Here is a 13,771-nt window from a genome sequence, read left to right on the forward strand (position 1 = left end):
GTGACGGCAGCGCTGAGACCCGACCAGGTGAGTTAAAACAACACCCCGGGCCCTGCCCCGAAGGGAACAAACACAACAGGGGGCAGTAGTGCAAGCAACGTGTTGGAGAACACAAATTTGTTTGAGAGCAAACAAATCAACACGGTGACCAGTTGTTATTAAACCACAAGGAATGCTTGTAACAAACTTGTTTCAACATGCACTGGCCAGATTTGTTGTTAACTTCGAGTCCCACGTTGGGTGCCAAAGGAGCTGTTGTGGTTTAACCCCAGCTGGTAACTAAGCACCCTCCCTCACCCACCCCATCCCTACTGGGACAAGGAGAAGGATTGGAAAAAGGTAAAACCCAGGTAAGAACAGTTGAGATAAGAACAGTTTAATGATTGAAATAAAGTAAAATATAATAATAATAAAAATAGTAATAGTAATAATAATAGTAGTAATAATAATAATAGAAGGAGAGAGAGAGAGAGGAGTAAAACTCAGGAAAAACAAGTGATGCTCAATACAATTGATCAGCACCTGCTGACTGATGCCCAGCCCAGCCCTGAGCACTGACCAGTGCCTCCCAGACAATTCCCCCCAGTTTCTCTCCTGGCAATGACACTCTGTGGTGTGGAAGATCCCTTTTACAGGTTGGGTCAACTGTCCTGCCACCATCCTGCCTGGCTTCTTGTGCCCCTGCTCACTGGCAGAGCATGGGAAACTGAGAAGTCCTTGACTTAGTGTAAGCACTACTTAACTAAGCAGCAGTGTTATCAACAGCATTCTCACACTAAATGCAAAACACAGCACTGTACCAGCTACTAAGAGGAAAATTAACTCTATCCCAGCTGAAACCCAGACAGGGAGGCATCTTACCCAGACATCTCCATGGATGGTCCTTTAGCTTGACAGAGAAAAACAAAACTTCTATTAATAGGTTGCACAAGTGAAGAATTTAAAAGTAAAAATTAAACTCAAAAATATAGTGATTGTCTACTCCTGTCAGAGTAGTTTCTCCTGGCTATCACAAAATTAATTACCTCACATCTTGTTTACCTTATTAATTATTATATTAATTATATTAATTACCTAACATCTTGTTTATCTCCCAGGTCCCTTAAATCTCTCTTTCATAGAAAACCCTAGATCCCAAATCCCTAGATTTTAACCTAGCCAATTTAAGCAATCTGGGACATCCAAATGCTCCAAATGTTCCCAAACAATTTGCTATGTACAGGACATCAGAGGATCAATCAGATTTACTTATTTTCTGAAATAACAAGACCTAAAAAAAAATACCTTAACAATAAAAGACAAATCCCTCAATGAAATTGTATTACAGAGTGGAAGAAAAAAACATAATCCCATAAGTTAATAGTCTAAGTTTCCTTCATGAGGACTAGAGAGGTAGATCAATTACACCTGAGTTGGGACCCCAAATCAAATTTTTATACCTCTATAAGGGATCAGAAACCTCCTCAGGCCCAGTCTGCCTCTACATTGCCTGAGGCTGAATTTCAGACCTAGGACTACATGGGAACAGTGTAATTCTGGCCTATTTTATAAACTTTGCTTCCCTAGGGCCTGCCCAGCACTATTAGTACATGTTTTGCCCAATATGCTTGGAAAGCTTCAGCACATTTGCAGCCTAATTTGAGTCTCCTAGCATTTTCAGTAGATTCTTTTAACTGTGTTTAGTCATCTCTGAAGCCTCACCCCCACAAGCCTTTGCTGCTGAGACAAATGCAAGTTCAACTGTGATACATTTGTCCCAAAACAAAGAGAGGGGGGACATCATTACCCTTTTTCTTCTTACGCAAAAACCACCACAAAGCGACTGCTCCTGCTCCTGCCATGGCTGTCAGGACAAATGCAGCAATGACTCCTTTCTGCCAAGCTGCTAAGATGACTGCAAATAAGAAAAACATGTTTAAGAGAGTAGTTAGTGATAGGTCAACACTACCAAATCAGTTCCTGACCTTTCATTCTACTACACATCATCCTGCTTACACACTGGGGAAGATCTTGGAAGAGGCTTGTGTGCCAAGTTCTCTAGGGAGCCTCTCCTTTGTTGACCAAAAGCTCAAGCTTGTGATCAACAGCTTGGTTTTAGTTTGCATCTTGCTCCTTTGGCTTTTGGGCACCCCCTTAATTTTTCTATGTAAACTGGACAATCTCTGTTTATAAAGACATCTCTCTGTTTAACTTCTGGAACAAAAACCACCAGCAAGGTGGCATTAACCACTCCAGTAAGGGAGTTACACTGAGGAACATCTCAAATCACCTGTAAAGGTGACAGAATTGGCAGTTTATCATTAATGAGCTCACCACTGATGGTTATTGGACGGCTCCTCACGTCCACGCTGGCTCGGTTCGAGGCCATGCAATAATAGGTCCCTGTGTCCCTCCTCTTCATTGTTTTCTTGTGCCATATGGTTCTGTCTGAATATTCCCTTGCTTCATGTAGAAGTTCTTCCTGATCAGTTTTTTTAAAAATCTTGAAGTGAATTGGCCAAGATCCTTCCTTCACAGAGCAGAGGAAAGCAGTATCACTGCCAACTTCCACTTCTCCATACGGAACACTGCCCAAACTGGCACCCCTGATTGGCACTAGAGAGGAAGGCACAAAGAAAACAAATATTAGCACTATTAGAAATAACTTTGATGACAAAATATTGTAGTGTAGAAATGCTTGCTTTAATGCTTAGTTAAACAGAGACTGAATGCACAGTATTAATCTTTCTGAACAGTCTCTGCCAGACAGCATCCTCTAGTAAATATTTTTATAGACCCAGAAATAGAGAGGGCATGATAAAGAAACAAAGCAGACACAGGAAAAAATTATATCCATTCCAGAGAGGTCAGTCAGTCTCTTTCCTTAAAATCCTTTGGATGCCCCTCTGGCCCCAGCCTACAAATGATTTAGTTTCCAGAAATAATACACTCAGCAATTCCATTGTTTAAATAATTATGGTGCAATTTATGTAGTTCTGCTTTCAGAGTTATGTAGAATTATGCTGGTTTATGCTAACTCTGTGGTAAGAGTGTTCTTGTAACTTTTAATATACAATAGAGGGTGTCAGGAGATAACGAACCGAGTTCTCCAAAAGCAAATCCCAAATTTCAGTGGTTACAGAATACAGCAAACACAAGGACAGAAGTTAGTTTGCATTTGAAGAAGTTGTAAGAATATGCATAGCCAAACCATAGTTTTAAGTCTGCTGGTTTACAAATGAAGCATATAAGCATACACAGAACTAGCCTAGCAGCAGATGAGCTTCAGCCTTGTAATTACAGGGGGAGAAAATGGACACACATTTTGTGATGCAAGACATGTAGAATCTCAGCAGCTTTGCAAAATGTTTGGGATATGAAGTGTGTTTTGCTAAAATTCCAAAAGAAAAGTTCTCTGGAAATATTATAAATGTGTTGGGGGAAGAGCTATGGATAACACAAGGCAGATATAAAGAAGGAATCATTAAGGCAACACTGGTACAGAAGCAGAGGAAGGAAACCAGATTTGACATGAAAAGATGGTGGTCATGGAAGCTGTATTTGTATTAGGAAGTGGATTTAGATATAAGACATGGCTTACTATGACTGAGCCCCTGACAGAGAGAATTGCTGTGGAACACATAAGTCCTTTTCCAGATCTGCTACAGACAGAAAGAACAGAACACAGAGAATCTGAAGTCACCACCTCACCAGTGATGGACTGTGGAAGACTGGCTAACAAGGCTCCAAACAATGACCTTCTCTTGAGAACTTCTAAACAGAATCACAATATATCCCAAACCACAGCTCTGACACCTGGGATACACCAGTTCCAGCAAAGAAATACCCACTTGTTAATGGACCAAAATTATGCTTTGTGTTTGTTTATTTGTACATTGTTATTTCAAAATACCTTGTCTTTAAATCTCCCTAGATAAAACTCTTCAGACTTTTATCATTCAGCTTCTCTCTACTGTTAGTAAACAGCAGAACTGATGAATTTAAGGTGAGTCCTAAGGTGCTGTAGTCTGGGTGAATGCAAATACTGTATTAAAAAGCAAATGGAGAGTGTGCAATAATCCAACAGACTCAAAAGAAATGCAACAATTCTGCATTTATCTGTTCCAGTCATACATAACTCAGTGTCAAAACTCGGAAAACAGCCTATTAACCACAAGTTTATCTTATTAAGACCAACACAGTTTGGGTTTAAACCAGGATGCAAAGCTGAAAACTCGTTGGTAGAGAGAAATTAGCTCTTCTTTTTCAAAGATCAAGAATTGACTTCTACTCTGGTCCTGGACTACTGTGCTGTGATAGGCAAATATTTTACCTCAAGTGAGCAAGAACTTGCAAACATTTCACATCCATTTTTCTTAGTCCACCACTTGCTGCTACAGTTTCAAAAATCTAAATATTACATTAGACAACAAGAAGAAGAATTAAACAGACTTACCTATCACTGTGACATTTAGAATATTGCTAGTTTTCACACCACTGGAGTGATTGTTTCTAGCATCACATTTGTACCCTCCATTGTCATTTAGTCCAATATCTTCATCCAGGAATGTAGCATATGTGTCATTAGTTACATTTTTCTTAATTTCATCCCCTTTGTAGAATGTGAATGTTATTGGTGGTGTTCCCATCACTGAATGACAGATTAATTGTAGAGGCTTCCCTAATACCACCTCTGGTGAGCCACTGACAACAGAAAGAGTTGGCTTGGAGACTGGAGCTAAAAGGTGAACAAAAAATTGTTGCAAATTACATTTCATCAGGCCAAAAGACACAATATTATTTTGTAGAAAACATAAATATATGATATTTAGCTACTTTGCAGACACAGTCTATATTGGGAAGCTCTTCCTCATTGATAGAATGGAAATGGGGGATTTGAACAAATCAATAGCATAAATAGAACATATGTGACTTTGAATATAGCAGCATAGAGGGACAATATGAAGCAAAACAAGGAAAGGATCAGTGACACAGCTGTGGATCATCCAACTCCAAAAGCAGTTCTGACCAAGTCTGCTCCATGCATGACCTGAGGGAGATTGCACAGCTCCTCCTCAGGAGGAGCACAGTGAACAATGCAGTTCATGCCTTGGACAGACTGGAGAACCCCTGTGCCTGTTCCATGAGAGGGAAGGGCACTGGAGTATTCTGAGCTGGAGAGGGAGCTGTGCTTAATAAACCAATAAACCCTTGGCTTTTCTAGAGTAGAGCCAACCAGATGAGCTCTGGCTCTCCTGGCTTTCTGCCTGGAGGGGCAGGGGCAGGGATTCAAGGCAGGCACTGACAGAGCTTCAGATCAGAGTGAAAGTTTTGCAGAACATTGCTGGCTCCTGCAAATGGTAGTGAATGGGAGTTTATCTGGTCCCCAGCAGAACCTAGGGACCAGCAGGAAGCCACTCCAACACCCTTCTCTGAGGGCCAGCCCTGGAAAGTATGACTGGATTATATCACAATACACCAAATCCTCTGCAGCTGAAGCACATCCCACAGAAATTCATGTTGTAAGAACTAACACACCCTGCTAGTTCATGGACCAGAGACTGATTCTGTAAACTGATGTCCTTATTTAAAAGCTTCTGCTTTAGATTCTTCCCCCACCCTGGTGGTTCTGTGTCAACTCACCATAAACACTTATCCTTACAGGTTTGCTCTCCTTGACTATTCCTTTTACTTCAGCTTTGCAGGTGTAAGATCCAGTATCATTCACATTAACTTTAATTGCTAAGATTCTAGATTTTTTCAACAGGATGTCTCCACTGGAACTTTTCCGTAGGATAGAGAAGTTGGCTCTCCGTGAACCATTAATGCTGCAGTTCAAAATTAAATCTTTATTTTCATCCAACTGAGTCATAGAAGCAGATAGTGTTGGCTTGGGAAATAATTCTGCAAGATAAAAAGAGAGCTGATCCATTCAAAATGAGCCTGGAAGAATATGACTACTTATCTCAAAGTATACAGAATGAAGGACATACTGATAGTTTATAATCTGGGAACAGAAAATTGTGTTATTTTAATATTATTGTATTTTCAGGGAAAAGAGAAGCTTAGCATTTGCTTGAAACCACTTTTCACAGGTTGTTTGAGGATATTATTTTAGTAGGGAAGTATAGGTGGGCAAAAATCAGAAATGAAAATCTAACTAGCCTTTAACTTACAGAAAATTTACACTTGGATCTGGAGGTTACACTTGGATCCTGAGTTCTGCCAAATTTAAATACTAATACTTTGACTAAAATCTAAGACGAACAGAGGTTTTACCTGACACAAAGACATTCAGTTTGGTGGTTTTAGACACTGCTCCTTGCTCCACCTTACACAGGTATTCACCACTGTCCTCTTGAGTAGCTAATGTAGAGTATTTCAGAAATCTCTTATCTCGTACACTGTTCAGTATTGTTCTGTTTTTCTGGAAGATGATTTCAATGCCACGCATTTCAGCTGCCACGGTTGAGCACTCAAATTCTATTATGTCTCCTTCTGTAAGGTTTTTGGAGGGCGTGGTGATCAGAGTGGGCTTTCTAAATGGTTCTGCAAGAGAACAGATATAAACATACAGATAGATCGATATACATGTAAATATGTGACCCAATTTTTATCTATGGCTAGCAAAGAAATGTAAAAAGAAAAGTTGAAACAACTTACCCTTGACTGTAACAAGTGTTTTGTTGCTGTGTTGGGAGCTCTCCCATCCAGATTTTACTTGTCTCTTGCCAAAGCAATCAAATTGTAAAATATTATCTCCTGCTTCAACATAATATTCCATTTCAGAAAAATTTTGGTTTTGTTCAGCTACACGTTTTGCTATAGGCTCTGAATTTGTCTTTATCTTGCGGAAATAGAACTCTAAAGGAGGTACTTCTTCTGGCAGCTCACAACGTAATTTCACAATTTCACCCTCTGAAACTTCTTTTTTGTCAGCAGTCAGGATTGGCTTGGTCATTCCTTACAAAAGAAAACAAAGAAAATAAACAGAACTTTGCATAATCCTGAAATAAACAGTACCTCTGATGACTGTGGGAATGATTTATACTGATTAACAGATGCAAACAGTTTGCAAGAACCAAAAGATGACCCCATAACTACTCAGTGCTGACAAATTCTGTCCAAGATGCTTCTCCAGGGAGAAAACATCACCTCCAGTCAAGAACACGTCTAGAGAGTGTATGGATGGAGGTGGCCTCTGTTCTCATAAGAGATGAAAGAACAAGACTGAGACAACATTGTCTGCAAGTGGCCCATGGCTGATGCTGGCTTTGGTGCTGGCTCTCACACCCTGAGCATCCCTGTAGGTCATTTCCAGCATTTCCAGGAATCTGCCCACCCCTCATCATGGTTATTGGGGTGGGCACAACTTCCACAAATAATTCTTTCTCTAGCCTAGGGAACAGAGGCTCAGGATGGTGGGGATGGTGGCACAGACTGTGCTCCTGACTAGCACTGATCTGGCCTGGAGCCTAAGGCTCACTTCTGTGCCTTAACATGGGGGATTAGTACCAAACTCCCATCAAGTACTGTGATGTCAAGGAAAAAACACACTTTGCAAGATACCTTGTTTAAGCACTGACTATTATTCCTTCCCTGTAAGGTTGTTCTCTCTCTGTACCTCATCTGCCACGTCTGACAGAACACTCACCTGCAACCCAAACATAGATGGGCTTACTGATAACCAACTTGTCACCTGCTTTCACCCTACATTCATAGTCTCCTGTATCTGCAGACTTGGCCACAGGTATTTCATACCGTGCATCTTCTTTGTCTGATATGGTCATAAACACAAGCTTCCCATCCTTAAAAAATGTGAAATTGTGCTTCAGCTGGAAATCAGTATTTTTGCTAATATCAGCATGGCAGATGATTGACATTGGAGCTCCATTCTTCACTTTGTCAGATGGTTCAACCTTGATTTTAACTCCGTTGAAAGTAAAAACTTGATAGACTATAAAAAAGAAAAAATTATTTTTATTTTAAATTAGTCCAATACAACACAGTTATCTCAAGCTGCCACTTTAAATTACAAAAATTAATTTTTAAATTTACATTTCATTTGATAGAAATATTGTCATTTAAATTGATAAGTGTTTTTAGAAATAAAGCTCATGGTATTATTTATATAAGTATGTACATAGGTATAGAAATATGTGTGCATAGAAATATATTCTGTTTTTATAACCACAGCAAGAAAAAGAATTTGTAGCTTAAATGTTACAGCTGTTAGGCTCCTGGTATAATTGATATTTATGTTCTCACATCTTGAGAAAAAAGTATAGAGGAAGATGTATGAGTTAATTCACTTTCTCTTCTTTAGAACTTACACTTCTATATCCATTTTGGTCAGGATTTGTACTAGAAATCGCTATTCAAATAGAAAAACTTTCCTGCATCTAAAGATGTCCCTCGTCCTGCACACTTCCCAGCTATTTATAATAAGTCCTTGCTAGAGAGAGTCTGGGCCATAAAATCAGTGAAAAGCTGTGAATTTCTTTGCATGTGAATAAACCACATGACAGCAAGGAGCAAACATTTCTCCCAGGTGATGGGAAAAAGGAAGCATGCAGAATGTACGTGCTGGGAGCCAGCATGATAAGATAAAAAGTAAACATGTTCTTTTCAGAACACAATTTCTGAACTCTGCTCAGCCATGATCAATTCTTTTGCAAGACCAGGAGACAGTGCCCTTAACTTATATTCCATAATTTTATCCTTCCTTCTTCCTTATGGGCACGAGAAGGATTCTCACATATCAAAACAAAATGCTCATTTTCTCTGCCACCTGTTTTGTGGCTCAGTAAAGCAAATTACTTTAGGAAAGATTTCACCCTTATTAAGGTATAAGTAGCACATCTCTGATTTAAACACTATACCAAGAAACACCACCAAGTAAGACCTTTTTTTTTCATATAGTCAAATTTCATACTGAGCTATTGTACAGCAAATCCAAATAAACTCTGTTATAGATGCATACCAACTGAGGAATTAGTTAAATTAGTTATATTAAATTTCTACATAAAAACCCCCAACAAAAATCTACCATTCCCTACCTTTCCCCTGAGCGTAAAGTTCTGAACCTGAGAAAAAAAAAGAGAAGAAATGTTATTTTCAAAGCTTACAGATTGAGATACAGTGATGCAAAACTGTAAAAAGCCTCAACCAACCCCAGACAAAGCAGCAACACTTGTACCCACCCAGAGATTCAGTTATCAAACTTACACTGCAAGAAAATCACCAGAAGAGCAAGATACATCTCGTTCCTGAAGAGCAGACACTTTAATTCCAAAATAAAACAATATTCATTATCAGAGGTGATGCCTCCAGGTACCAAAACCACGTTTTGCTTTTTTCCCTTGTTGTTTTATGGAAACAGATAAAAAATTGCCATTAAAATTTGTACGTTTTCCCCGATCTTCAGCAGAAACTGCCTGGATCAAGTAATCGTTCCCATTACTGGGAACTGGAAATGGCAAACAATGAGAATGTATCTGCTGCTCCCAGGCAGATTACTGGGCAGGAAGTGACTGGACTTTTCCTGAGGGCGCTACCAAACGCATTTGCTTTGTTTAATTTCTTAAGGTGTATTAAAAAAACAAGAAGTTCCAATGACATTATCCTGCAGTTCCTGTCAATATGGGTATTTTTAAGTCACTGTTAACCATTTAGGAACAGAAATTACCTTTGCTACTTGACCTCAGCAGATACTTGAGCAAATACTTCCCTTCATCCTAACAGGGGACTTTTTCAGAGAATAGATGTACATAATTACTCATTTTCCCCCTTCACCTCCATTTCTAGGTCTTCCATTTTTCCTGTGGCAAAGAACACCAAATAAATTCAAATTATCTCAAAAAGTAGAGGTACTGTTGTGTGAGACTAGAATATTGACAGGTGGATCTCTCATACTACCATCAGTAGTTGGATGCAGTTGCAATTCTCAGCAGAAATCTGCAGCAGCACTGGCACAATGTGAAACAGAATGCTTCCCCATTGTCCAGGATATTCCTCTCAGTATATCAGCCTACTTTTAAGTCACATTAAGCCATTCCCTCCAGCCAGAATACTGACTGAAGCCTACAGGCTGGACAAAGTGAGTTGAAACCAAGCTCTTCAGAAAGTTTCTCACATTGTGTGACCCAGAACTCCCCAAACTGTGATTTAGTTATTCTTGAAAACTGAGTGCTCAGCTCTTAATCTCTTTGTTCTTTCCCCTGTGGACAGAGCCAATGCTATCCTTTAATTCCAGCAACATTTTCCAGGCTTGTTAAAACACTGCATAAAACAATACAAAATTACTGAACACAGAAGTCCATAAATGAGAGAGACAGTTCTCATAAGCCTCACTGTTCATGTGAAATCCCTTTCTTTCCTCCTGGGGTGAATGAAAGCTGTAGTTTTCCCCCCAAACCACTATTTTAATGCTTTAAGTCTACGTCAATGATGGTATTACCCACATCAGCGTGGAATTTTACAAAAGGAAACAGAAGGAAAACACTCATCTATTTAACAATGCAAGGGCTGCAAGAACCTCTGGCTGTTTTACAGAATGGCACAATAGTCACAGCAATTAGGACTGAGCTGGTAACCAGCATTAGTGTTTGTCCTGCTCAGTCCAGGCAGTTTGAAACAACCACCAACAAAAGCCTGCAGGCTTGGCCAGCTGCCAGCCATGGTCCCCAGGGACAGGTAAAGGAAAAGAGTAGGAGGACACGTGGCAGGTGGAGAACAAAGGTAAATCAACTTTTGCTGTTGGTAACAAAAAAATAGGAAGGAAGGAGATTTTCCCCTTCCCCTTTTCCCCGTAGAAGAATTCAGCAGGACATAAAAAGCCCAGCAAAACCACAACAGTCTTTCCCACGGGGGCACAAAGGTTCCTGTGAGCCCCAGAGGGGGAAGGAGGGTGAGGGTGGGCCAATATCCTTCAGAAGGGCCAGCAGGGCTCAGGTCAGAGCCAGGTTCATGTGGAAAGGCCAGCTTTAGGATGAAATGGCTCAGGATTAAGGTTCAATTGTTCCAAAACCAGAGGCTGTGGCCAGATGTCACTCCCAAGTGAAGTCCATTCCACAAGATCCTCCAGGCTGATTAAATTGTCATATTCCTGACAAGCCTCAAGGTGTCTTGGACAGGAAAACCAAGCTGCTATTGACCAAAACCCAAGAATTAAATTCTACTGCAAGAATTTAGGCCAAAATGATATGAAACTTGAGAGGAAAACATTTCAAACACACAAGAACATTTTGATACCATCTTCCACGCTTAAACTGGAAACCACATTCACCCAAATGATGCAAACTTAAAGTACCTGTCCCAGAAACACAAATGCATATTTTCCTGACAGCCATTTTAATGCCATCTCTCAAGATACATATTTCTGAATTACATAAGATCAAATTTAGTCTAATTCACATCATATAAAAAACTCTATTCAATCCCTATTATGTCTGTGGGAAAAGCAGGATTGACCTCAGAAATGCAACACACCTCCTGAAGCAGCCAGAATAGCCATTATAACCTGACTGAATGCCCTTTGAAACCCATGGGAATCATCCCATTTCATCTACTGCCAATGAGTTGGACCCTTCCACACTAAACCTCATCTGGGAATTCACAATCCCTGTTTCTACTGGCTGGATCCTCTGCTACTTGCTCACATGTGACATTTCCTAAGAGCCACCAGCTCTGGCAACTGAACAGAGCTTTGCTGCAATGAGAGGCAAAGCCTATTTCCCTAACTAAGGGGAAAATGCTGAATAAGATTTTCATTTTTTCCCCTCTGCAAACAGAGTGGTTTTAGGCAGTCCCTTACAACAGGAAAGGCAGCTCAGAGCTCCCAGTACTGAGCAGCAGTTTTGTTTCCATGTGCTCACAGCAGAGAGCAGCCACAGCACCGACCTCCAGCATGGACATCTCACATCTCACCAATTCAGCCAAACTTCTGGGGCCCCCAGACTTGGTTCCCTGGTCCCAAATGCCCATTCCTGATGGCACTTTCACTTTCTTCAGAAAAGATGAAAGCTTTGTGTGTGTCACCTTCCAGTTCTAACTGGCTGATTTATTAATGAAACATTTTTGGGCTCAGAAATCTTGTCACTGATCATGGAGGCTCCATGTAATTTCTTGTGTAGGTTCACTGATTTTAAATACAGTTCACTGCTATAGAGGTCTATGTACAAATGTTAAGGATTTTTCTAAATTTTATTTTATAAATTTTAAAAATTCAGAAATGGATGTCTATCTACACTGAAGTCAACACAAGTTCTCCAGTAACTAAATCAAGAACAGCTCTGATTTCTAATCCCTCAATTCCTGACACATATAATTGTTTAACTGCTTTGATTTCTTACAGCTGTGACTTGTTTTGCTTACTTATCAATTCTGTTTCAGTATACTCACAGATAATAGAACTATAACAACACTGCTGTTTTCACAAGCCTACAAAATCCCTGGTGAGCTGGGAATGAAACAAATTCTTTGTACACACATTTTCAGGGTACATTGTCTTCTCTTGAAAGTGGGACATTTGCATCAATTATTTTTGTTTTAAAAGCATCTCTTTATACTTCCCTAGAGAAGGATAAAAAATTAATTTTTCTCCATGGATTTGAATACTTAAAAGAACATTAAAGAAATTACCATAGCCTTTTTTTGAGAAGTCTGGAAGTTCCACAAATTACAATTTACAGAAACTCTGGATTGCCCAGTTTGTCTGGGTATAAATTACATTTCACAATGGCACCATCTGCTGGGAGATGAGCAAGACAGTGAAGCACACTGGGCTTCCCTCATTGCCCCCTTTCTCAATTAAACATTGGATGACTGATATCCAACACCTCCTCCAAATGGCAACATAAATTACACCTGAAAAAGTATCTAAAGGAACCAGAAGGTTGATAATGACAGAATATCACTGAGGTTTTCACCCTGGAAATTCTACTTTTACTACAGCAGGAGCTAATTATTACTATTTGATTTTCTGCTTCCTCACTGGTACAGTGCAACACTGGAAAGAGCACTGGAAATCTGTCTTGACTTGTGTTTCACACAGCACACTTAGAAATTCTTTCAGACAAATAAGAGAAATTCCTTCTTTCAGAGATGTGAAATCAATTGGTGATTACAATGTGATCATGGTCTGTGGCAACACCTGGAACTTTCTCTGTGCCAGTTGTGTGGGACTGATTTGGTTCCTCAAGGACATTTCTAGCTGCTGGATGAGCAAGTTCCTCAGTTCAGAAGCACACATCACACCCTGTCACTGTCACACACTGCCCTTCCCTGGCAATGGACCAGCATTTGCTCGACTCCAGCATTTCCAGATGCAGCTGGAAAACAGCCTCAAGCTCTGCAGCAATATCCATCAGAGCATCAGCACTGACAGAGGACAGGTCAGTAACTTCTGGCTGCAGAGGGAATTAATCCTGGAAACATTTTTCTTTCTCTTACCATTATTTTAATACTGCTTGATGATTCCACAAGCATTATTCCACATCAGTTTCATCAGTAAAATTCAGCTGGTGGTGACTCAATGAGCTGATCCAAGTTGACAGAAAATCTTTCAGCAGCCTGTGCAAAGCAAGAGGCAGAACTGATTTGCTCCTGATCTGCTGCAGGTGCCCACACACAGCCAGCCACTGCTGCTCCTCATGGACCTGATGGATGACTGCACAGAGGGGCAGATACTCCTCAGATACACCTCAGAGTACACCAAGAGAGGCTTGAAAAAGGCTGAAAAATAGATAAATGACTGATAATAGTCAGTCCTGGAATATGTGTTCCATTTTAA

General features: G+C 40.1%; 1 protein-coding gene across 7 annotated transcripts in view; it reads right to left on the bottom strand.

Annotated features, from left to right (window-relative positions):
- PECAM1 (platelet and endothelial cell adhesion molecule 1) overlaps positions 1-13,562 on the bottom strand; it is a 35,499-nt gene extending 21,937 nt beyond the window's left edge. For 5 of the 7 annotated variants that reach the window (XM_054278711.1, XM_054278710.1, XM_054278709.1 and 2 more), the window contains exons 1-10: positions 9,208-9,472; positions 9,039-9,065; positions 7,634-7,936; positions 6,643-6,942; positions 6,259-6,528; positions 5,623-5,883; positions 4,436-4,717; positions 2,314-2,595; positions 1,787-1,894; positions 862-889 (exon numbers count right to left, since the gene is read on the bottom strand). In XM_054278711.1, the coding sequence (XP_054134686.1) occupies positions 862-889; positions 1,787-1,894; positions 2,314-2,595; positions 4,436-4,717; positions 5,623-5,883; positions 6,259-6,528; positions 6,643-6,942; positions 7,634-7,936; positions 9,039-9,065; positions 9,208-9,241 (1,895 nt within the window). In that variant the 5' untranslated portion in view covers positions 9,242-9,472. Of the gene's footprint in view, positions 1-861; positions 890-1,786; positions 1,895-2,313; positions 2,596-4,435; positions 4,718-5,622; positions 5,884-6,258; positions 6,529-6,642; positions 6,943-7,633; positions 7,937-9,038; positions 9,066-9,207; positions 9,474-13,431 lie in introns of those variants that run through there. The other 2 variants (XM_054278713.1, XM_054278706.1) reach the window with 2 other exon arrangements.
- Between the last annotated feature and the right edge of the window lie 209 nt (positions 13,563-13,771).

Source organism: Melozone crissalis, unplaced genomic scaffold (assembly GCF_028551555.1).
Source record: "Melozone crissalis strain CALT ecotype California unplaced genomic scaffold, PUWL_Pcris_2 ptg000026l_1, whole genome shotgun sequence".
NCBI lineage: Eukaryota > Metazoa > Chordata > Aves > Passeriformes > Passerellidae > Melozone > Melozone crissalis.